Raw genomic sequence first — 26,095 nt, 5'->3', positions numbered from 1 at the left:
TGCGAGCGCTTGACAGCCGCACCATGGCGGTGTCAGCACTGCAAAGACGCGGACAGCATTCCCGTAGAAACGTCAGTCGTCTCCGCAATCCAAGAGGGTTATGCTCTCACAGAGAGAACAAAAACTCTCCACGAGCGCAGCCTCAGAGTGCTTGATGCCCAAGCATGAAGACAGCGCTCGTGACCGTAACTGGAACCCTTATACCTCTCACATCCAAGATCGCACGGACGAAAAGCAATCCTGAAAAGGACGCTGATCTCCGAATATACGAGAGAGTGGCTGTCTTTAAAAAGACACAGAGCTCTCACGTATCACTCTTTTAGGGAAATCACTCTTTAGGTGCTCAGCTGATGATGCGCACAGGGAAAGGCAACGCACACACTAAACTCAAAACAAAAAATATGCAGAGCAGTGGAATACTGCGAGCGTCCGCTGTGTTAGTACTGCTTGTCAATCAACTTCAGCAACCGTTCCCAGAAGAGCAGATAGTAGCTTCTCAGTCAGATAAAGCCGGCTTTCGAAGCGAAAAAAGCTGATTTCCCTATTTGCACGTGCGCCTTATATACGCACCTGGCGGGGCGGCGCCAGCATTATGCAAATATCTCAATGCCAAGTTCATTGGCGTTTTAGTAGTATTCGAAGCAGATTGGTCTCTCTAAGCGAGCTCCCAATTCGTCGGTCACGACGTGACGTCGTAGTGACCGACTGAAAGGGAACCTACCCATATTTAAGAGGTCATAAAAAGAAAACTAATGAAGGTAGGATGAAAGTTTTTTTTTAAGCAGAGGGTCTGTTCTTTCATTTGAGATATTATTTGTTTATATATTTAAAGAAGAACATTTTCTGAAAGGCATTAAACTTTTGTGAAAATCATGAAAAATGCTGGCGCTGGCTGGCAACTTTAAAAAAAAAAACACTGGCGGGGAAAGAGTTAATAAAAAACCCAATGTAGTCCAGTTTTCTACTGCATTTGCCTGTTTTAAAAGGTGTAAGTGTTGTAAATGCGGTACAATTCCAACTGAGGCAAAAAATGTTTGCTGTTGTTGGTGTTGTTTACATTACATGCGCGATTGCAAACAAAACACGTGAGATTTTGATTTACTTACGCCTGTGGTTGTGACTCCTAAACGGGGTCTTTTTAAAGTTTTGACCCCTCCAACAGTTATAAACAAGTGGAAAATCCGAAGTCAAACTGAGCCTTGTTTGTAAAGCAGTTCTCTCCAAAATGCAGCCAGGGAACAAACTCATTTGCAATTATGTTGCTGTCTGGGAAAAACGAACTGCATCCACTTCTGGGAAAAACGAACTGCATCTTACGACAGGGAAAGCTAAATAAGGTTTTCTTCTCCTTACATCCAAAAACACACTTTTTTTGTCAAACTATCTTGCTAAAACAAAGTTGTCGCGTGCTGTGCAGTGATACCAGTCACTTCTACTCGACGGAGCAATGCTAATGCGTGTTCTCGCTCTCACTTGACGTGCAGGGAAGGTGTGCTTTTCTGGGGGTAAAGGCCCATAAAAGGAATATGGGGTCAATCAAAAAAGGAGGCATGAGTTTGGCTCAGACATACTCTGTTACAAGCTCAACTTTTTTGACACTTTGCTTATGTTTAGCATGAGGACTACAACTTTTAAACTGTGTTAAATCACTTAAAACAGACGCAATAGCTGATTCGAACAAGTAATGTTTCACAGTGGCATCCATCTGTTTAATGTACAAAATCTGCTTTACCGTTGCTGCTGCGTTAGAAATGGGCTTGAATGGCCTCTTTGCCAGACTACTTTCAGAGCAAATCTAAATTTGCCGGAAGTTGTCTGGGTTTTCCCAGGCTACCTTACCATCTGAATGTCGCAGCTGAAATCAGACCAAGCAATGTTTTTACAATCTTCTATTGTCAAATTTTGGTGAGCCTGTGCAAATTGTAGCCTCAGTTTCCTGTTCTTAGGTGATAGGAATGTCACCGGCTGTGGTCTTCTGCTGCTGTAACCCCATGCTTCAAGGTTCGATGTGTTGTGCGTTCAGAGATGATATTCTGCTTACCTTGGTTGTAACAAGTGGTTATTTGAGTTACTGTTGTCTTTATATAATCTCGAACCAGTCATCAACAAGGCATTTTCGTCTGTCGCTCACTGGATATTTTCTCTTTTTCGTACAATTTTCTGTAATCTCTAGAAATGGTTGTGTATGATCCTAGTAGATCAGGGTTTTTTGACATACTCAGACCAGCCGGTCTGGCACCAACAACCACGCTACGTTCAAAGTCAGTTAAATCCCCTTTCTTTCCCATTCTGATGCTCGGTTTGAACTTCAGCAAGCCGTCTTTACCACGTTATAGATACCTAGATACAATTTGTTAACAAGCAATTGAACAGGATGGCTGAAAAACCTCAGCTGATAGGATGACAGAATGGATGACAATGTCTTTCTTCTTGTCTCAAAAGGCCTCATGATTACAGATCCTCATCAATAACTGTAAAACACTGAAATACAGTACAATTTCCCAAACAGCCTGAAGAGCTTGCATTTACAGTTTTGTCTCATTCATAAATGTGGCAATTTAGAGAGAACCTTTAACACAGTGGCAATTTTTAATCACTTACTGCCATTCTAGTCCAATTACTATAACAGCAGATGGTCACTCCACGTGTATAGTGCCATGACCCACACATGCTGTAAAGACCTGTTGTGTTACTCATCTCACTCTATGACTCAAATCACTTCAGTAGCAAAGAGCAGCATTTTGTTTACAATCCATCTCTTGTAAGACCTCATCGTAAGGAGCCAATCAACATAACGCAGCACTCACAAGAAGAGATGTGACGTAACAAACTAATCTTTCAAAGCCTGTCAGGATTTAAACAGAGATATACATAATCCCATTCAGCACTTAGAGGAGCTGTCAGGGGGATTCGAGCCCAAAGAGGGGCAATCCAACCGAGATAACAGAGCGACAGTCCGCAGAGCAACAACGCCATCCTGAAGTTCTGGTTGCAGCAGAAAACACAGTGAGGCGAGAGTAAAAGACAAGAGCGTGTAAAAGAAAAACTTCAGGAGGAGTTCAGTAGCCGAGAACAACTTTGGAATATGGGAAACACCAAGAGTGGCGCCTTGTCCAAAGCAATTCTGGAAGATCTGAAGATGAACACCAAATACACAGAGGAGGAACTGTGCGCGTGGTACGCTAGCTTCCTTAAAGAGTGCCCTACAGGACGTATCACCAAAGAACGGTTTGAAGGCATCTACGCAGGCTTCTTTCCTGACGCTGACCCAACGGCCTACGCCCGACACGTGTTTCGCAGTTTTGACACCAACGCCGACGGCACGCTGGACTTTAAGGAGTACATCATCGCTCTGCACCTCACCTCTTCAGGCAAGACTATGCGCAAACTCGAGTGGGCTTTCGCTCTGTACGACGTAGACGGCAATGGGACCATCAGTAAAAATGAGGTGGAGGAAATCGTACGGGTGTGTATCATTGACCACTGGATTTAGCATTTGTTTATGTATCTCATTACACATTTCAGATAGATGACCACATGAACATCACTTGAGTGTATGCGATGCTTGCATGAATGTTTGATATTTGTTCTCTATACAGTCAATATTCAACATGATTCCTGCTGAAGACCAGAAAAATCTTCCTGAAGATGAGAACACACCAGAAAAGCGAGCGGACAAAATCTGGACCTTTTTTGGAAAAAGTGATGATGGTAACAGTTGATGATATGAGATTTTTTTTCTGCAGATCTTCTCGCCGATCACATCATGGTATTCATTCACAATCTTCACTGTTTTCACAGATAAGATCGGAGAGGGAGAGTTCATTCAAGGTGTCATGGACAACAAAGATATCTTGAGGTTGATACAGTTCGACGAGCCAAAGAAGATTCAGGACAAACTCAAGGAGAAGAAGCACTGAAAGACCCATTCCTTTGAGACTGATCATGCATTTGAAACCCACATAAACCAAGCTGCTTTGTTTCTGGATACATCCAAAAACACAATCCTTAACACAAACCAGATCAACATAGCTTTTTATATGAACTTCTATCCTGGACCATCACCAGATGTTGAAGAAATTTTGACTGAAGTATTGGCGATTGATGTCACCATTGCTGTTAGAGTCCAATTTTATTAAGAGCAATTAGGCTCATGTTAACAGTCCTACTGTAGAAATCTCAATCCTCTTAGGATATGAAGGTCGGGTAAGACAAATCCTCAGGGTCCAGTGACTCTCCTCTTTTAGATCCCTTCAGGGTAAAGGTGATTTAAGCTTTCAACATGTATTCATCAGACTGTTTAGCAGGTATTTAATAGGATGATTTTTTTATGTGTAGAGAAGATGGAAAATATCATAGAGAATTTTTATGTGAATTAATGAATGAATGTGATCACAAAGCATAGGCAGGCAGCCATGTAAAAAGTTTCTGCCATTTTTAATCAAATGCAATTTAAGAATTGTAATGTTTGTAATAGTGTTTTAGCAATGCTGCATTCATGATATGTTGTGGTTATCGTAATTACCAGATGACAAATCGTAATATTCTGACAACTTGTTCATCTTCAAGATTATACAGATCAACACACAAATTCAAGTCAGAGCAATCAAAAATTTCTGAGTTTACAACTTGTAATTAATTATGAGTGCAACAAGCATGCATTTACGTTACGGTACTTATAATTACGGTCATGCCGACATTGCACTACCACATTAATCAGTCACGTGTTGTTTCTATTAATGTACCTGTGTATTAATTTACCACCCTGATGTGTTAAATTAAGACAAGGGCATGTTGTATTTGTTTTACTGATGATATATTTGGATGATGATGTTTTTTCAAGGACATTACTTACCTACTTTTGTACACTATTGTTACAAAACAAACCTGTTTAAAAAATGGATATTCCGATCAAGCTTTAATTACTTGATTGAGTTCAGAGTAAGATTAAAGTCCTGAGACTCCAAACCAGTTTAGACTTACTAAACCTGAGTACAAAAAATGGCTTCATCCTCAATTGTATCTTTATCAAGTTGACGCTGCTTACAGCCAAAGCCCTAAGGACAAGCCCCAAACACAGCAGCTTACCTCTCTCTAAAGCCGTCTTTGGCTCAAGCGTATGTGTGGCCTGGTTTCAGCACTGAGATACTGAGCTTCAAAACAATGGCTGTAGATCTGCTGCTGACCTAAAGAAAACCAGGGACTAAAAGGTTAAGTGTCACTCCAAATATGCCCAGCAACCATCTTTCCCCTTTCGAAAGTGTCCACATATTCTAATGAAATAAAACATTTTATAAGCATTATTAAATTATAGTACATCAACAATTTCATCATTGCATTTTTCTCAAGTCTGCTTCAAATATTTTAATATAGTGTGATCAGTCACATGACATTTACAGATCACGTGATTGGATCCAATGATGTCTCCAGAAGCACAAGGTCACATCACAAAGATCACAGATTACAGTATTATTTTACAATAAATGTATGTAGTTCTGAAAGGTAGTAGTTACTGTTGTTCTGCACTGTGAACAATGGATTTGCTGGTTCAACTTAAAAAAGTAAGTTAATTAAACACAAAAAGGTTTTGTTAAAATTGTTGTGCCAACTAATAGTTTTAAGTTAAATTAACTCAATTTTTTTATGCCATCAGATAACTGCAAAAAATGTCTGTAGAAATGAGTAAAAAAAAAATGCAGCACGAAGTTACAAGAACTTGGTTTTGCAAGTCAATTCAACCTACTATTTTAACTTTTGACATAAATTATAAATTTAAGTTGAAATTGTTTAACTTAATTTTTTAAGTTAAAGTAGCATAAAAATGTGTTGATTTGACAAATATGCTGCAAATTTGTTTACAGTGTATTACTGGCAGCTGTTTTCCAGTAACTTACTTTATTCATGTAATTTATTGGCAACAGTTTTTTTAAAGTTAAATGAACATTAAACATGAACAAGTCTTTATCTTTACAGAATGTTTAACCTCCTAAGACCGAGCTTTGGTCTGGCTTGCATTTTAGATTTTTTTCCAGCTGTTTTGCGGTTAGGAAGAACCAATAAATATAAAAAACAAATATTTTTCTTTGAACATGAAGTAGTATAATTGTCCATGTTCGTGTACAACAGGTTCCAGTTACACAGAATTAAGTATTATGGCGCAAACAACAAAAAATTTGATGTCTACGTATGTGGACACACCAGGAGGTTATTATGAAACCATAACAACTACAGTCATTGCACAGCAGGCACAGTCCACAGTGAGATAGACATTAGAGCTGTTAAAAAAGCAGTCAATTTCATGCCTTAATTCTTGTTTGCCATGTTTGTGAAGTCACGTTTGGCCGTGAGAAACAATGTGAGATCTCTGCGAGATTTTCTTTGTTGTCAGTGGAGACTTGCGTGGTTTGTGAGGTTAATCTGATGGTGCGTGGTGTGCTTTATTGACCACATAGCGGCACTCCACACACTATAGGAATGAAAGTGTTAAATCGTTGATTTTTTTGTCATGTTTGTGGTCTCTCACATTTTGAAAATCTAATAAGATTTAACAAATCTCGCGCATGTTGAGGAGATGAAAATGCATCTCTTCCTGCTTCGTTAGACTCTTCCGATGAACATTCCTCTTTATTTTTCTGTTTTGTCCAATCAGATTAGGTTTCAGAACTTAAAATGTCCTGGAAGCACACATTGGGTAAGCGATGTGTCATTTTGTGCGTCTTCGCTTTTGACTAGATGAAGCCAAAATGAAGCCAGCCATTGCCTATCCAGCAAAGTTTTGATTGATGGGGTAGTAACCAATCATGAAACAATTACAAGGATTCAACTTACATCAGTAAATTGTACTTCCATGCAAATCTGCAGAAGCGCATGCAGATATATGCGTGCGCATCATCCCCGGAGGTTTTGTTTTGGTAGCATAGAGGGCCGGCTAGCCTCTCACAGCTGCTGAGAAACCGCTACAAAGGTTAGATATAACATCTCCATTGTGGATCGTCAACTGCAGATTACTTTTTTTGTGTTGAGAGTGTTTTGGAGAAGCAAAAATACCAGACGGTATAAAAATGAAATCGCTTCACACAGTTGCACCGGACTGTGGAGCTACACTCGGATAAATTAAGTTTGTATTGTTATGTTAAGCATATTTTTACGGCTTTTGTTTCATGTTAGCGGTTTTTGATCATAAAAATAACAGTGGAGATGACTAAGACACGAGACAACTGGGCTCATTTTTTTATGACATGATATGTAAATGCATCATATTTATGGCTATATGAATCAAATGCATAGAATATACAAACTAAAAACAAGAAAATATGTGGGGGGGAAATCATAGCAAGCTAGCTATAGACAGTACATGGTAGGTACTCAATTTATTGATAATCATGAATACCTTTAGCTGAAAGCCTGGGAAGCAATAATGAAATGCTTTTCAAACTACCAAGTATCACTAAACTCTTCACCATAACTTGTTCATGCTGCATTGCATGCATATTACATATGCTTTTGTAGAAATGCAATATGATCTTGTTTAAAGTTTTTTCCAGTAGAACCAAGCTTTTGTACTATACATTTGAAAAATCTTGACTAAAATTGAAAGTAAAGTACTGTAGTTTTACAATACATTTCTGAGAGTGCAGTTTGATACACGAAAAGTCCTACTGTGAAAGTAATGCAATTACTAACCTGGTATATACTGTAATCGAATCAAACCCATTACTCAAATTGAGCTACAGGAACACTAAACACCGTTCCAAACAAGAAACTGATCATAAACAATTTGAGTATTTTTTTTCTTAATTTTCTCAACAACATACACTGTAGTCATTTCCTGGGCATATTCAACAAAGACATTTTATTTTCATAAACATGTTGATAAATGAATATTATCAATGAAGACTATTAAGTTGAGAGCAAAAAATCAACATATACAATATAATATATTTATATTTATATATATATATAAGATCTACTTTGGACCACAGACATTCAGCTGAACAGAATACACAGAATGCACACCACTGACATCAATTCAATACGACTTTTGCAACGTACTAACAGCTTGGGCAATGCAGTACAGTAAAACTTGTCACATGCTAAACTGAGCAAATGTAAACCTGTCATACTCTACAGTATGAAAAGTGAATGATTGTTAGTAATAAACTCATAAATCAATAACTTGAATGCATATCCTCAGGTGTTGCATGTTAACTTCTCAGAGATATTTCATATTGTCAAACAGTGTTTAGTTTTTTCATAGCGTACAAGTGTGATAAAAACAAGTTTGACAACTGTAGTAATTGTACACATGAACTTTGAATATCTTCCCTGCCTCGGATGTAAACAACTAATAGTAAAATATAAATAATACAAATCTCAGAGTTAATATAATAAACGCACAAATAGTTTCTTTTCCTAAAATGTGCTGTGAGCTGTTCTTCAAACTAGTGTTATAAATGTCATATGAAATCTCTCTTATAGCGTTTGAGAAATGAAAGTACAGTTTATCTGCCAGTAATAGAGCTGTAAAGTTTAAACAGTGATCAGCTGCCTGTAACATTGTGCATTCAGTGTAAAATCATGGTATCCCATCAGGCAAACGTTACGTACACATATGCATTAATATGCATATTAATATGCAAAACCTCTAAATATGCATTAGAGATTTCATTAAAACACACTCTGACAAAGACTACAGAAAAATGACAATGCTGTAGGATGTGCTTGACGACAATTACAGACACACACACATTTACAACTATTTACAAACACTTAACAGAATAGATTGTGAACATTCCAAGGCAATTTTACCTTTAGGCACTAAAAGGTGTTACACAAATCATAATTAAACTGCAATCCAGCTTTGATTGACACCATATAGTTTTACCCTTAGCAAACACTTTCCTCTAGAAATTCATAAAGTGTTCAATTTAACCTAACCATCTGCATAAGGGGTCTTAGCTTCACCTCTGATAAAGCAAATGACTTTTCGACCGCACCCTGGGTTGTCTTCCATGAACACAATCAATGGACTTACCAGTACCACTCCAATAACACTAATTTACCATTAACCATACAGAACTAGTCCTACAGTAAGACAAAACATGCTTTTCTGAAAAAATATGAAAATATATCGACTCCATCCTTAATGCATTTGACTGATAACGCATCTGTTCAGACCTCGCTCGGGAAGCCTGTAGATTTGCCAGCAGTTTGTGAAAATAGCATTCAAATTTTGCATTGCATTCTTGTTGCAAATCAACTTCTTAGTACAATACAGATTTAACAATATAACATTTTATAGATAATATAATAAATCTGTTCTTCCCTTAAATTTGATGCTGGTTATTTCTGCTCAAGGTTCATATTTAAATTAACTAGGTCATGGGGGACTGAACATCTCTAAAGCATCCTGATGAATGTATTCAAATTGAAACAATCATATAATGTGCGTTTCCATACATCATTCAAGCATAAATATCTCCAATTAGACGACGAGTTTGCGTACATGATTTCACTTTAACACCAAAAGCAGAAAGTAAAATTGGTTGGATGAACTTTTGCAAATCTTTTACTTTACAGTTCTCGCTCTGATATTTATCAATGATGACAATTTGTAATCATATTCAGAGACGTACCGGGAAGTAGCATATTAAAGTTATTCAGTACTGTATATACTGTATATATATATTTATATTTATATATATATGTGTGAAAGGACATGCGGGATTATATGTTTAAACACAGCACAGGATGGCTAGTCAATATTCATAATGCAATCTGATCTTTTGCTGTGCTGTAGTCCCGTTCATCCTCACATTGAGAAACTCTTCTGTAAAGCTTTGATGTTGTATTTGTTGCGTTTTCCAGCAGTGGAGATCCAGAAAACCAGCAGTGCTTCCAGTGGAGATACCTGTATGGCTTTGGCTGAGGTTGAAGTACTCAGGTAGACAGGCATGCAGGTAGTTTCATGTTTAATGTGTACGCGGTTCTCATACAGTAGGTCAGTGTTATCTAGATGTCCATGTCCACGGGTCTCAGTTCTCCTGTCTTATGTTCTTTCACCCACAGCTCTCTGTCTTTGGCGGGGTCCACACTTTGCAGAAGCTTGTCCACTGGCTCCAACGTCTACAACACAACCACAAAAAGTTACACTTTAAACATGTTTGGTCATTGAAAAAAACATATATATGCAGGGTGCGATTTGCTGGGGGGATAGGGGATCCCTCCACAATCTTTATATCCATGCCTCTGCTGAATTATTTTTTATTATAATTCCATAATGATAATAATTCCATCATTGTGATTAATGTTCATTAAAAGGCTATATTTCATTTCTTCAACTAGGGGCAATTTTAGCCTTGTGAAATTGAATACAATTCTGAATTGTATCCTCTATGCTCCTTCTGTGGTGTGGAAGACGAGTCTGTACCTCACCTTTTTTGGGACTGTGTTCATGTAGCTACTTTTTGGAAGAAATTTTGTTTATTTGTGCGTACTTCTTTGTTAGTCAATTTCTCTTTGGAGGTTAAAGATGTCTTATTTGGCTGTTATAACTCTGATAAAAATTTAAAAGACAAGTATTTTCTTGTAAATTTATTTATATTTCTAGCCAAGTTTTTTGTGTAAATTTGTATCTGTCAGACCTCTTTTTATTATTTTCTGCAATGACCTGAAATCTTATTTGGGTGCTATCTCTTCTTCCAACAATGCCAAAGCTTTAAAGTCAGTTACGTTGTGCTCAAAGTACAATATTTATTCTTTTCTATGAAAGCCCAAGTATCTCAAGGCACTTTTATATTTTGATCTTATTTTAAATTTTATTTTCCCCTGGCTTAATTTTATGTTATATTATTATTTTTGTTATTTTTTATTTATTTATTTTTATTATTACTTTATCCTTTTACATATTTTTGTTTTGTTTTGTTGTTTTTATTTAAATTGTTCTTCACTGTATTATTTATAATTGTTTTTGTGTTGAATTTTTATTTGCTGCTATGTTTCTTCAATACAAAAAAAAATGAATACAAAAAACTTGCTCAAAAGTATAAACAGTGTGTTTACTTTTATGGTCTGTAAGAGGACAAACCTAGATTACAAAAGAAATGTGTTAATATTTTACATTTTTTCAGACCTGCAATGAACAAATGTCATTTCCACCACATCCCAACAGTTGTTATTTAAAAATAGAATAAATTATGCCACTCCAGAATTGTTTAAGATCATTTGTGTAATAAGTTTTACCATTGTGTCCACAATGTACAATAATTATACATTTGTCAATAAGATAAATTAACTGCCCTAAGGACCAAATGGTAAACTGCTCACCTGTCACACTATAAAATTTTATATTGGTTTGGGTATGAGCTTATTAGCAAATAAATAACTTGAATTGTTATATAAAGTGGAACATGATCTCATAAATTGTGGATACATTTTTAATGTGTGATGAGAGCTTTTTAAATATTTTTAAAAAGCATGTTTGGTGATGACAGTGTGTTGTGGAAATGACAATAAATACATGAACATAGAGAAACAGTAGAGATATTCCTTAAAAAATTCTTAAACTCATCACACTCATTAAACTCAATTCAAAATAAAATCATATTAGACATGTAGCAATTTCCTTTTAACCTAGTTTTATTGTAAGTTTGACAAAGAAAGAGGAATTTTTCCATAATAATATGTATTTTTGAAAATATGACCAAAGAACATTAAAATGCCCATAATCTAAGAATCACTAAATGGCCTAAAATAAAGATTTTGTCTGTAAGTAAAATGCTCAATAGTGTAAACAACAATAAAACTAGTAATGGACAATTACTGTTAAACACTTTTGTCAACGCCAATGACGAGTATTTCCGGCAATCCGTAATGCTGCTATTATTCACCAGGTGGTGGTCTTCCGCAACGAATAAAACCCGGAAGTATCACCCTAGCTCTAATGTGTTGGGTCAGCCACTTTCTCCCTTTGTTAGTATAGTATTTTGTGGCTGGTTTTGGTTTGTTTCTGTTCTGGTTTGCAGGAGGAGCTATGGGGGTTGTACCAAGGTGGCTAATTGATGGCTTAATTGGAGGCTGGGTAAAATCAGTGCTCTCCAGCTGGCTCGCTCTCTAGGACTGCACTCGCGAGCAGACTCTCAGCAGGGCTGGCATCTTTACCTTTTTAAACTACACATATTCAGTATGTTGATTTACACAACAGTTTTGATTTGTCTTACATATACTGACTTTATGAATATGTTAGTTAATAAATATACTTTTGTTTAAAATATACTTTGGTGTGGTCTCCCCTTTATGTCGTGTTCACTGTGAGCCAAGTGGCTACGACATTACCTTAGAATGAGCTATTTCTATCTACATATACCGCGGGTACCCTTACATGGAAGTCGCCATTTCAAGTCATCATGTTTCTACAGTAGCCCTAAATGGACAAACTGCTTTACAGAGCACATTTAGTCACTATGTTGTCTCAGACGATGACATGTTTGTCCTGTGGTGGCTACTGTAGCTTCTCTATGCACTTCGAAAGGAAGTGGTAAGATGTGGACTGAGCCATTGGTTGCAATTCACAGTCTCACCACTAGAAGCTGCTAAAATTTACAACACAGCACCTCTAATAAAAGTGATTAACACAGATCATGTAGAAATGCCTCAATGAAATGTATCTTTCTGATGAGTAGTAACAAGCTGCAAAAAGTGTTAACTTCAGCTCAATGAATATCTGTGTTGCCAATTTCATCAGGTGTCACAGAAAACATGTTTGATATCCATCTGTTGCTTCATATTCAGACTGTCACAGACAGTCTGCTGTAAATCCTGCTGCTTTCACTGTCACATCGCAAGAGCTGCTTACACTTAAACTACAGTTCTACAGTAAGACAGTTCTTGGGTCTGCTTTGAATTCATAGTGTATCTGAGGATCATGGAGTGTGCACTGAGAACAGAGCAGATTATATGTTAAGGTGACCAGACGTCCCCGTTTTCCAGGGACAGTCCCGTTTTTTTGGTGTTCTGTCCCCGACTGAAGGTGTCCCCGGAAATGTCCCCGTTTTACAGCATGTCCAAAACAACCAGCAAATACACTAAACCCCGATCAACATAGCGTAACTTTGTAGTACCAGACCGGAGCAATCATGTAATGATTATTTTTACCAGCAGAGGGGGCCGCGAGCTACTTATTACTTGCACACGCCACTGATTTAGCAATGAAGAATTTACAACGAGACACATGAAAAAGTATCATCATCAATCAAGTTATCATAAGATATGAAAACAGGTAAAGTTATAGGGGCTTAAGGTACTAACTACTCATGTTAAATTAAAATAATAAACCAATGAAGTGAACTGATCACAGTATGTTACGGAGCATTTGTTTTGTGTAGGCTAAATATGTTTACATTTTGCATTATTCCTTCTGTTCTTCACGTTTACAATGTTATGAAATCAGCTGAAGTAGTACCTTATCTTGTGTAAAAAACGGGAGAAAAAAGATTTTTTGGCTACAGAAATTGTTCAATTAATTGAATTAGAAACATTGCAAAAAATGACTTTCTTATTAGTATTTTTCTCTTGTTTTCAGTACAAATATAAAAAATTCTTAAGTCAAGATGCATTTTCTTGATGGGCAAAATGACCTAAGAATTTAACTCTAATTTTTAGACCAAAATATCAAATTTGTGCTTAAAACAAGCAAAAAAATCTACCACTACTTAATTCAAGAAAAATATTTTTTGCATGTTTTAAGCACAAATTCACTTAAATTTATTTATTTTTGTCTTAAAGCTGGATTTTTCTTGGGGGATTTTGATTGTCAGGGAAATGCATCTTGTTTTGGGATTTTTTAGATATTTGTGCTGAAAATAAGACAAAGATACTATTAAGTAAGAAAAAAGTCATTTTTTGCAGTACAACAATAAAAAAAGAAAACTTTTTGTCCCCATTGTTTAATTCATAGATAACAACAAATTAGATTTTAATGATATTTTCACCATTTAACTAGGAAATGTCCCCGGTTTTCATTTAAAAAATCTGGTCACCTTATTATATATACAAAGGAGAAGTAATAAAATGTGAAGTAAAAATAGTAACACAAAGCAAAGCCTTTAGTGCTGGATATGAAAGGCTGGTTTGACTGAGAATTGCCGTAAGGCCGAGTTACTCACACTTTGGTTGAACATGTCTGTCTCATGACGCAGTGTGGTGTACTGGCGCAGGTGTTGCTGTATCATCTCCACCCGCTCCACCTCCAATCTCTCCAACTCCTTTAGGGCACAAACACAGAAAGAATCACATCGAAATATTAGGTGTTTACTTGGTTTTAAAAACAGAAGGTTCCAGCACCAGATTCCAAAATGGATGAGAGATAATAATAATGGTCCATATATGAAATATATTTTAATGTGTGCATTGACCACATTGCTTTAGTTAGTTATATAGCATATACTACAGGTCAGCAGACTGTTGTGACTGTGAAAGAGGAAATGGCAGCAAATTAACACGTAGTGCACATTCAATGAGGTGTCATTTCACACAAGAAAACTGTGATGGAAAACATGATTTGTAATTACCATGCTTGTGGTGACCATCTCTTCAAACCATTTCGACTGAGCTTGATTGTAGAGGTCAACACAACGCATCAGATCATCACCTATTGAGATCAAACACAGACATAGCATTATTATCAGTAATTTAGTTACAATAACAAGACCAGACACTGTTTAATAGGTTCTCTAAGTGGACAGAAGATCAATTGTATAAACAACGGTGCGTGAAACAACAATGGATCAAATTCAAACTTGGGTCCCTTGTACGTACTGAATACAATCCAAATGTGGCAGTCACATGGATCACAGCTCCACCTAATGTGTCATTCAGTTTTTACCTTTTTAATTCGGTCTTTCATTAGTTGCAATGTTTCTAATTATATTTTTAGTGATTTTGCAATTGTTTACTACATCTTGTCCATTTTTTAAAAGAGTTTTTTTTGCTTGCATGCACTTAGAGGATTTTGCAGCAACAGACAGTAAAATTTGTTTAATCCAAATGAAATGACTAAAGTGACATTTGTGAAAATGAGGCATTTTTAATCACCGACTAATAATAACCTTTCATGCCATTAAAGTGAAATTACTGAAACTCATTTACAAAAAAAACATGTCAGATGCCCCGAGGGTTTTGCATATGAACTCCTAATATACAAGTACAGTATAATTGGGGTTATGCTTAAAACAAGTAGTGAATGCCAGGTCTAGTAACACATTTTACTCCATTAAATATTTTCTTAAAATCAATATATTTTTGAAAATATATTTTTCGTTGGCACATAATTTCATGTGTTCAGGTCAAGAAAATGTTTACTAATTGTAAACATTTAACTGGTTGATCTTAAAAGTTTGAATGAAATTGACACTATTCAATGTCTTGATCTTAAAGATTTATTAGCTTGATGCTCACAACACAAACTAAACTATTTACCTGCTTGGAAAATGAATATAAATTCTGTTATCAATATATAAATATTTTATATGAAATAAGATTAGTAATAAAATGTTGTTTATCAGCTATATCTTGTAAGATTTACTTATTTACTGAAGGCACAGTGCTTTTCTGTACCAGCAGGGGGCAGACTTTACTCATTTATTATTATTTATGTTACCCTGTATAATACATCAAGCACATGCTTAGCTTTTAAATAACATGCATAATTACAGGTAATCTGAGGCAAAAGGAAATCTATTGGCACCTTTAGACAGATCGCTCCATCTATATGTAAATGAGGCCCTGCCTTTAAAAGATATTTGCTTTAGTGAATTAACCCGTCAAGAGTTATTGAAGGCAAGCTGCTATTGACGTATGCTTAATGTCTGTCCATTGATTTAGACTGGGAACAGTGCGTATGGGAGTTTAGGTGAGGGGGGTGGGGGGTGGGGGTCATACATCATACAGGGTTTTTTCTACTGAGCTCAGCTGCACAGAAAAACACTGTAAACATCTTGGCAGTGACACAATTAAACACAATCTACTGCACTTAAGCATTTCAAGATCTCTGCAAACAAAGCAAAGCAAAGAATCTGTAATTCTTTTTAAAACTATTCAACCCTGACATATTTCATTTAATATAACTCGAGTAACTGCAATAAGTAACTCATACTATGATTTTCTTCTGAACCATGAGAGTGGTGTTTGCACACGCAAAACCCTGATTCTGGTGCTTGTATATGGAAGATCATGACTGAGTGCCACTTAAAATGTTACGATTCGATCTTAAAAATAAATAAATCGCTTTTTAAAAGGAAAAATCATATACATATTTAAAAATGATTCTTAAATTTATGTTTTAAACTGTAAATAAATCTGAATTTGTATTTTTTTTAAATAAACAGATAATTTTAAAACTCTTTATTTTAAAACACAGATAAATAATAAAATAGTAGGGGAGAACCGGAGGAAAAGCAACGCGGGACGAAAGTAATAAAGTGATTTTCTCTGAACCCTGATAACATTTGCATTTCAAATTATGACAGTATCTTCAGCATGCAACTCTTGACAGAGTTGACAAATATTTAGTTATTTTGTCACCGTTTTGCGTGTGTAGGTCCAGAAAGCTGTTTTCAACCATGAAAAGTAAATTCCTAAAGCACCCATTATTTTCTTATAACGCGTTGTGTTTCTCGTTTCATGTGTTCCCGTTTCAAGTACTGATCAATCTACAGATTATTTAGTGCTCTTACACATCCTGAAGTGTACTTCTTAGGGGTGATTTCCTGGACAGAGTTTTTCAGAATAAAAGTAAATTGGGTTTAAATGTCAGGAGTTCCTGCCGCTGGACCTTTTTTGATAGACCCGCCCCACACATACGCAACCCAGGCAATGATTTCGGTTAGTAGACATGCCCCTTACTGCTGAAGTGTGTTATGATATTCAGCCCGGCTCCCTTTTCTAAAGTGTTTTTCAAAAATCATGCAACCCGCCTTTAAGTTCATTTTAAAATGTGAATTAAACAAGTAGTTTAAACGCTATTAAGCCTAATAATTAAAGAGTGCCTAATAAGCCTAATAATCTATTTAAAGAGTGATTCCTTTCTTTAAATTTTCTATTTGAATTATTAAAGTGATAAATTGATTTCTGGTTTTATGTTAAAACGGCACTGGTCCTCTATACTTCATTCTAAGAAAATGGTGCTACTATAAGCTCGTAATCATAGGGGAACCATTTTTAATGCTATATAGCACCTATGAAGAACCATACGGGGTAATATAGCATCATAATATAGCAGGTGCTATATGGCACTCAAAATGGTTCCCCCATGATTACAAGCCAGTAAATCACTTAGTGCTATTTAGCACAGTCTGTTTTTAAAGTGTCACTTCTGTTTTGTATGCAATTGCTATCATGTTGTAGCTTTTGACCAATAATTAATTTGTGCCTATTACTTATTTACTTTACTACTCTTTATAATGTGTTTTGATTGGAATTAGAAAGATCTATTTGTACATAGTGTCTCTTTCCTGCACCTTGGAGTTTGCTGCTTTTACTTTTCTTTTAATTCCATTTTATCTTTACCTTGTGAGAAATGCGCAAGGTTTCCAATGCACATGTACTGTCATTTTACTTGTGCAAATAGCTATAAACTAAACTAGCATGTTACTATGGTGTTCTGAGTGGTTGCCAGATAAAAAAGGTCAGTATTAACAATTTTCCCATATATTGTCATATCTTAACATGCCTTGCGCTCCTCCTTTATTCCACCTGCTTGAATCATCCACCAAGCAAAATATGCCCGTCAATTCAATCTGATCGTATAGGAAAACGAACAATTATCTGATAAAGCAAAAATGAAACTCCACTCCTAAACCAAATGTTAATGTTGTGAAAGGAGGTCCTAATAAAACGTATAAATGAGATCTTAAAAATGTATACATTTTAGCCATCTTGTAAATTAGGTACATGCTGCTAGACGATAGTTTATTACTATGGTACCATGTCCAAAAAGCACAGTACTTTTTTGGTGATCCACTAGAAGTGACTAACCCAGAAGTGCTTATATTATTAATTTAGTCTTTTATGCAAATGTGAAGCATAAACACCTTCATTCATCACACAGAGAAGAGGTGTTTCAGTGGCTGTGCAGGTTGACTGTCAGACTCATTCGACTCCTCAATACTGCATGTGTCATTCAGGCCAGCAGGTCGTCCCTAACCTCAAAAGTTGAGAGACACATCCTACCAACAAGAGCATGTGAACCTCACAGCTGCCAGGACTTCTAACATTTAGCGTGAGAGACGGCCCAGGAAGAAACTCTTGTTTCTGCTGAATATGAGGCTGTGCATGCTGAATTTTCTCATTGCAAAAATAGATCATTACACTATGCCTTTCCCAACTCAACGTCTGGAACCAATCCGGCTTGGCTCTTCTTAAACATCAGCTCCTGGGACCCATCCAATGTCCCCTTCATCCCCTGCACTGTTCTTTAACATCCTGTTCTTGCATCATGCTCAAAAAACACAGTCTCAAGTCAACAGTCTCAGTGTACTGTAACAATGGCAGGCAATTTTTGGCCCATGCAAGATTTCCTTACAAAAAGCTCCTTACTTACATAAAAACGCTGGATTACAGAGGGTTAGTTCATTGGCGAAGTCATCCAGAGAAGAGAATAACTTGAGGGTTTTAAAGTCTAAAGCCCTATTGAAGAAGATGTCAAGCTTAATGCCTTTGTTTATCCCTTATAGCAAAATGGCAAAATGAAAGAGAATAGCTGTGATTTGAGGACTCTGATTGGGCAGATGAAGGGAAACGTCTTGTATGGTTTCAATGAAACATGGGAAAGTGGCAACAAAAGTAGTTCATATGACTCATCCAGTACATCTCAAGTCATCTTTCAAATCTCGAAACTGCTGCTTTAATGAACTTTCATATTTTGAAATATATCCCCACCTGAGTCTCACAGCTTTCATCTGAGCAAACAAATAATCTTGCATGTGTGTAGAGATCTTAACAACAGCCTCTTTCACACAGTAATTCTGGTAAATTACCAAGAATTTACCAGAATGAATTTACCAGTGAATACAAAAATGTGCTGTTGACACATGCAGTGACCTTCCGTCTTTTTACTAGTAAGACATCATTCACACATCAGTATCAAAATACCGGTAAACTTGGAGAGAAAGCGGAAGTTACCTTTGTCATATTTGTAAACGGCGGGTTATGACTTAATATCCACCGTATTTTGTTGTTTTCACATCTGTGGCAAACAGTCGCGAAGTTACTTGTGACCAAACAAATTGTGTGAGGCAGCGTCAACCTGCATTTGCACATTAGGCTTCACAGATGGTGTGCTAAGGACGTCGGCAATATGGCAGACGGTAAGCTGTTTTAAACAACTTTGGTGAAGAAATGTGGATGTTAACTTCAGGTGTGCTTGACTTTTAAGCAGCATGTGTGTGGAAACATCCGTAAACAGTTCGGGGGTAAACGCGTCACCTGTATAAAAAACTTTCTGATTGGCCCGATCTGTCAGCGCGGTCTGACGCCGTCCGTTCTAAATGCCGGTAATCCTATATTTTTCATTCACACATGGCGCTTACCGGTAAATTACTGGTAATCTTACAACCTGTCTTACTGGTAAATTGGGAGCACTGATTTACCGGAAAGGTTCTGTTCACACATGACATGTTAACTGCAATTTACCAGTAAATTACCAGTAAAGACTGTATGTGTGAAAGGGACTAATGTCTCAAGTTTGCCATCAAATGATACATTTCAATATAAACTCCAATCTAATCAAAGTCTAATTAAGCCAAATTATTAGAGATATAGTAATTTAAAGGCACCATACTCTTACATTTGCAAAAACGATGAAAAACATCTGAGGTGAAATTGATACTTAGCTGATACATTTATTCATTGACTCCATTAGGTTTCTCAATCCATTAAAATGGAAACCCCACGCAATACATTTTCCCTGTTCGCTTATAAACTAAAACGTTTCTATCTGTAATCCCTCTTGTATAATATAAATTTAGTAACTATTCAGATGAATAAACCTGCCGTCGGGTATGTTCCTTATGGTAACATCATACCAGCATCATTTAGTTTTTGTTTAATGACCTAAATGAGTCTAAACGCTCAGACCTGCTTGTGTAGATTTCCGTCTGGCCTTCTTGATGTCCTCCTCAGTCTTGTTGCTCAGTTTGATCTCAAGCTGCTGTGTTTTCACCTCCAGATCCTTCTGTCTGTCTGCCAGAGCCCTCCGTGCCTGCATCACATATCAACACATGTGTGAAAACTGGACTGAAATAAAACTACATCTTTAAAGTCGCCATAAAACAGAAGTGGCAATTGTCTTATTTTTCCCGTGGTGACGTATATCTGGGTGATAAAAGGTAAGGCTGGACTTGAATTCGTCCATTGAGAATTGATTGGATCGATGTACGTTGAGTAGTGTTGCTATTTGCTAATCGTTGTAAACTTTTCCCGGACCTCGCCCACCTGCCATACCCTATGACCGGAGGGAAAGGGAGAATAGGTGTGTGCACAGACCGATCGGCGGCTGGCTTGAAGCAGTGCATGCCATTTATACATTTTGTCCGATTTTAGCTGGCGCCAACGGCATGTGACAGTGACGCATGGTTTTAAAGTACCGCAAGAGCCATTCAAGAACATCCGGCGCATCTTTTCCCAAGTGGCTGCAGGGAGTTCTGATGACGACACAGCTCTTCGTTATTGGTCGCCTCACTAATGACAAAGATCACGTGCGTTTCATGTTTAATCCAACCTTCTGTTCCACTAATACAAATTATAAATCCATGTTTTTATAACAGGTAAATGTACAATAAAAAGAAACGAAAAGAAGCAAAAAAAGAATATAGTTTTATGCTTCCAGTTATTTTCGGGCATATAGTATAAACAGCAACAAAAATATTGAATATTAAGGGTTTCTTGGTTGCATCTTTTTTTAAAAGATTAGTTTGTTTTGACACATTCACCATCTAATTCACTTTATTCGCGATTAATAAAATGAAACACGGCACAAATGTCACTACGGCAAGCAGCAGTTGTTCGAATCAAATCCTCCCTCGACTGCAAGCAGGAAAACCTCGCAAATTGGTCTGCAAAGCGATGCATGAACTCTAACACCTATCGTTTTGAGGAGGGAAGGAGATTTGTGTTTTTGATAAAAAATAATCAAAGTCACAGATGAGTCATTTGTAAAAAAAAAATAAATACTACAATATTGTAAAAAAATACCACAATAAATTATATGAGTTCATCGTACTTAATCTGATAAGTTTCAGGACTGAAAACGGCATTGTAAATTAAATATCCACTGTTATTGACACCAAGCCCAGCAAATGGCAAGTTCTGGAATGTGCCTCTCTATGACGTTGTCGTTATTTTAAACACCAATGGCAACAACTACTCTGTAGCCCCACCCACAGGTTCCCGTGTGACTTAGTAGAGAAGTAACACAAGTGGTGTGAGGTAAATCGGATGTTCTCTTAACCACAAACAAGTCATTGAACACTACAAAATATTGTACAGTGCCTGATTGTGGAAGAACACGGTTGCTGCATAACCTTCCCTTGGAATTTGATATTAGGAATGGGTGGTTGATGTTAATGTTTAAACCTGATAAGGAACACTGTGCCGTCCACGGTACACCCCCTCCCTTGCACTTGAGGCTGCATTACGTCATTGTAACTTTGAAGCATTTAATCTTCAAAATATACGGTCATGCGGCACATCGTTGGAAAGCTTAGACTTTAGGTATTCCATTAAGCGCACACATGATGCATAATATGATTTTTAGCAGTCATAAAACTGTAATCTAGTTGTTAGTTACCTGAACCGGGCGGCGCCAATTTAGGATATTTACTTACCTTTAAAATCTTCCCTTTATCCGCTTCGGTGAAATTGTCCAAAACTAATTGTTCATAAATATATCCAAGCCCTTTAATCCAAAACGATTTATTCATCTTACAATCTTGACATTTCTGACCGAATTACGATATAAATAGTGTATACAATTAGTTCACTAACGGACATTCGTTCGAATCTCACTTTTCATTCACGATTTATAATGAATATATTCGGATGTCACGTTTATTGTGCAACGTCTGAGGAACAGCCGTTCTATAAGAGGCTACAGGGCATCTATGGTCCGATTCACATTTTTACATTTCATTTGGTGTTTATGTGTATTAGTACATGTTAACGATATGCAAAAGGTTCAATTCCCAAAGTAAACGATGATGCGAGTTATCGTCTCCAACGAAAATATTTTCTTGGACTAAAACAAACACACGGATTGTAGGCAACAGTTTACTTCCTGGGATTGTTGACGTAGACAAGGCCGACATTATCATAACTCCTCCCGCTTCGGACTCTCAGCCTGTAAATTAACTCAGCATTGCATTGTTGCTGAATCTGTTATCCAATCATAACAGTGGGTGTTTACTTCCAAGTCATCAACGCGGCCCGCCCATCAAAACAGAGCATTTCATAAGCCATCCTCAAAACCAGGGTACAAAATAGCCTATTTGTATTGCTTTTTATGTTTTGAATGTAAAAAAACACACAAACATCATAAGTAGACCTCAGACAACAGTATAAAATGCAGTGGAATCTTCTGATTTAGGAAAGATTTTAAAAAATGACAAAACCAAATGATTTAAGAGTCATACCTTCTCTACTCCAGCGTAACGACTGACAAGCTGTTTCCTCAGGTCGGCGATGTGGTGGTCGTATTTCTTCATGTCCTTTTTAAAGTTGTCCCCTCTGAAGGTCAGTAAGGGCTTCTCTACTTCACTGTGGAGCTAAGAGACAAACTCCTCTGAATTAGTAAATCAAAGACACAAACATCTGGATGGCATGCCTGTTAGCTCTCCTTCACAAGTTTTGAACCCTGGCACTACAAGACCAACCATTCCACATCTGAGCACAGATAAGTTCTTACTTTATTTTGGCATATATTGGAGCAGGTTCTTTACTTGATTATTGTGCTCTCCCAAATAGTTTTTAATTTGTCATCTCCAGAGGGTTGAATGTAAATTATACGTGATCTGAAGGAATAAGACAATAAGGAATAAGAAGGAATGTGCAATAACCTCAATCTTCCTGCAATTAATCACCCACATTGAAGCTAAATGAAGCACAGTTGTATGAGCGAGGGGAAGCGCTGCAGTGAGAAAAGATGAATTGTGGCAATCTAAAGGAAGCTGTGTAGCATATTATATAGAGCGGCTAATAATATCCAGCAATGTAGAGAACTATTCAGAACTACAGAAATGAAATAAAGGCAGGACATTCTCTTTCTAGCCAATGCACACGTTTAAAACAGTTGAATTCAATTGTGCAGGATCGTATTTGGATCTTATATCATCACTGTTGAGAAATGTCATGAGACAGGATGTCTAAGTGCCCACCTTTGAGGAAAACTTGAGATGGACCTCAGCCTCATCGGTTAAACTCTTCTTAAGTTGAGCCCAAGCATCTCCAAGGGTCCTAAATCACACAGTAATAAGGATGTTTAACACATAAACAATTTTTACACATAAACTCTTATAACCAGTAAAATATTTGACACACTTGTTTCTCATCATCAACTTTTTCAAATGTTGTGTAGACAAATATGAAGTACAGCATGTTCACACTTTAATTAATTTAATTAATTTGTTTTTAAGTTAGAGGTGATTTACTATAGACTTTACTTTGGACTTCACCAAAAACCTTATCATAGACTTTGCTGTAGTCTTTGCTGTAGACTTTACTGAAAACTATACTTCCTAAGTCTTTACTGTAGATTTTAAAGTAGACTTTACTGTAGACGTTACCACAAATTTTACTAGAGACTTAATAATAGACTTTAGTATAAACTACGAAAGCATTTACTATAGGCTTTACTGCTGATTTTACTACAGGTTTTACTACATACTTCACTGGAGATTTTACTACATACTTTACTAAAAACTTAACTATAGACTTTAGTACAGACTTTACTGTAAATTTACTGTAGACTATTACAGACTTTACTCTAGACTTTGCTGTAAACCTTACTAAAGACTTTACTGTATAATTTAAAACACATTTACAGCAGACTTTACTGTAGACTTTACTACAGACTTTGCTGTAAACTTTATTACAGACTTTGCTGTAAACCTTACTATACACTTTACTGTAGACTAAACTACAGAATTAACTACAAATTTTACAGACTTTACTGTAGAATTTACCACATATTTTACTGCAGACTTCACTGTAGACTTTACAATAGACTTTATTAAAGACTTTACTATAGGCTTTACTGTAGATTTTACTGTAGACTTTACAATAGACTTTACTAAAGACTTTACTATAGGCTTCACTGTAGACTTTACTACAGACTTTGCTGTAAACTTTATTACAGACTTTGTTGTAAAACTTACTACAGACTTTACAGTAGACTTATCTACAAATTTTACAGACTTTAATGTAGAATTTACGGTTACACTTTATTTTGATAGTCCACTTTAGACATCCTACTAACTATAAACAACTTTGCAACTACATGTCAACTAACTTTCAATAATTTGCAACTATACGTCAACTAACTGTCATTAGACTATTAGTAGACTGTAAGGGTTGGGGTTAGGGAAGAGGTTTGGGTTAGTGGAATAAGTTGACATGCACCTGCAAAGATACTTATAGACAGTTGAATGTCTGTTGAGATATCATCACAATTAAGTGTTAGTAGATATTAAGCAGACAGTCTACTAATTCTCTAAAGATTGGTAGTTGATAAGTAGTTGCAAAGTTACTTATAATTAGTAAAATGTCTAAAGTGGACTATCGAAATAAAGTGTTACCGAATTTACCATAGACTTTACAATAGACTTTTACTAAAAATGTTACTATAGGCTTCACTGTAGACTTTACTACAGACTTTGCTGTAAACTTTATTACAGACTTTGCTGTAAATCTTACTACAGACTTTACTGTAGACTAAACTACAGACGTAACTACAAATTTTACTGCAGACTTTACTGTATACTTTACAATAGACATTACTGTAGACTTCACTGCAGATTTTACTGTAGACTTTACTAAAGACTTTACTATAAGCTTCACTGTAGACTTTAGTACAGACTTTGCTGTAAACTTTATTACATACTTTGCTGTAAACCTTACTACAGACTTTACTGCAGACTAAACTACAGACTTAACTACACATTTTACAGACTTTACTCTAGAATTTACCACATATTTTACTACAGACTTTACAGTAGACTTTGCAACAGACTTTACTAAAAACATTGCTATAGACTTTCCTGTAGGTGTTACTACAGACTTTATTGTAGACTTTACTGCAGGCTTTGAATGTTGCACTTGCAATCTCAGACTTGCACTCTCAGACATGTGCTTTCTGGCAGTGATGTCATTTGCAGGCATGAGCTTGACAAAAAATTGAAAAGTTCACGTTGCCAGTGGATGCTGAAATTGTTACATTTACTTAATGTAACAAAAATATTTTTCCTTGTGTTTATCGCAGGATTAGTACATTTTATATATTATTTGACAATAAATTTAAGTGTAATTTCACTTAAGTACATCAATATATTAACATACATCAACAGCACTATCATCTCTACGTTCAAGGCAAAAAGGGAAAAACATGGACGTTTTTATTTTGTTGTTGGCAAGTTATACTGTAATACCACAATAATTTTGAATAGCCTAATGTTCAAACATGAAATCTGCAATTTGTAGACACATATAATAACTTAACATTTTTAAATATCAGAAATTAACATTCCTAACAAAACCTAAATATTGACAACAATACATTGTAAGTCGTGACTGCAGGTGACATCACTGCTAGAAAGCGCATGTGTCTGAGAGTGCAATGCTGCAGCTAGACCCTGTTGCAGGCTTTGCTGCATATTATACTACAGACTTACTGCATGCTTTACTGTAGACTTACCCTTCCTCTTGTGCTGCCATAGGGAACTGAGAGAGCTTGGCGAGATTCTTGGCATATTCCTCTTCGATTTTTATCCTAAAGCAGAATCCAAGATAAGATAACAATGTGACATGAGGACAAACTACTGGCATAAACACT

The 26,095-nt window shown here is 36.4% G+C and overlaps 2 protein-coding genes across 2 annotated transcripts in view; one reads left to right on the top strand and one right to left on the bottom strand.

Annotated features, from left to right (window-relative positions):
• Positions 1-2,880: 2,880 nt before the first annotated feature.
• Positions 2,881-5,401, top strand: rcvrna (recoverin a). Its single transcript, XM_055179946.2, has 3 exons — positions 2,881-3,466; positions 3,600-3,711; positions 3,802-5,401. The coding sequence occupies exons 1-3, from the start codon at positions 3,086-3,088 to the stop codon at positions 3,918-3,920; spliced, it is 612 nt and encodes a 203-aa protein (XP_055035921.2). The 5' UTR covers positions 2,881-3,085; the 3' UTR covers positions 3,921-5,401.
• A 2,423-nt stretch (positions 5,402-7,824) lies between these two features.
• gas7a (growth arrest-specific 7a) overlaps positions 7,825-26,095 on the bottom strand; it is a 74,011-nt gene continuing 55,740 nt past the window's right edge. Inside the window, exons 8-14 of the mRNA XM_055185735.2 lie at positions 25,958-26,032; positions 23,424-23,502; positions 22,683-22,814; positions 20,131-20,254; positions 14,568-14,647; positions 14,163-14,261; positions 7,825-10,125 (exon numbers count right to left, since the gene is read on the bottom strand). Of these exons, the coding sequence (XP_055041710.2) occupies positions 10,012-10,125; positions 14,163-14,261; positions 14,568-14,647; positions 20,131-20,254; positions 22,683-22,814; positions 23,424-23,502; positions 25,958-26,032 (703 nt within the window). The 3' untranslated portion in view covers positions 7,825-10,011. The remainder of the gene's footprint in view (positions 10,126-14,162; positions 14,262-14,567; positions 14,648-20,130; positions 20,255-22,682; positions 22,815-23,423; positions 23,503-25,957; positions 26,033-26,095) is intronic.

The sequence above is a fragment of the Misgurnus anguillicaudatus genome, chromosome 19 (genome assembly GCF_027580225.2).
Source record: "Misgurnus anguillicaudatus chromosome 19, ASM2758022v2, whole genome shotgun sequence".
Taxonomy (NCBI): domain Eukaryota; kingdom Metazoa; phylum Chordata; class Actinopteri; order Cypriniformes; family Cobitidae; genus Misgurnus; species Misgurnus anguillicaudatus.
This window is presented reverse-complemented; position numbering and strand designations above follow the sequence as displayed.

Bases quoted from the DNA above. Each gene is read 5' to 3' on its own strand.
- rcvrna (XM_055179946.2), top strand. From the start codon at position 3,086: ATGGGAAACACCAAGAGTGGCGCCTTGTCCAAAGCAATTCTGGAAGAT. The intron at 3,467-3,599 runs GTGTGTATCATT...TTCTCTATACAG, and splicing joins AGGTGGAGGAAATCGTACGG to TCAATATTCAACATGATTCC. The intron at 3,712-3,801 runs GTAACAGTTGAT...CTGTTTTCACAG, and splicing joins TTTTGGAAAAAGTGATGATG to ATAAGATCGGAGAGGGAGAG.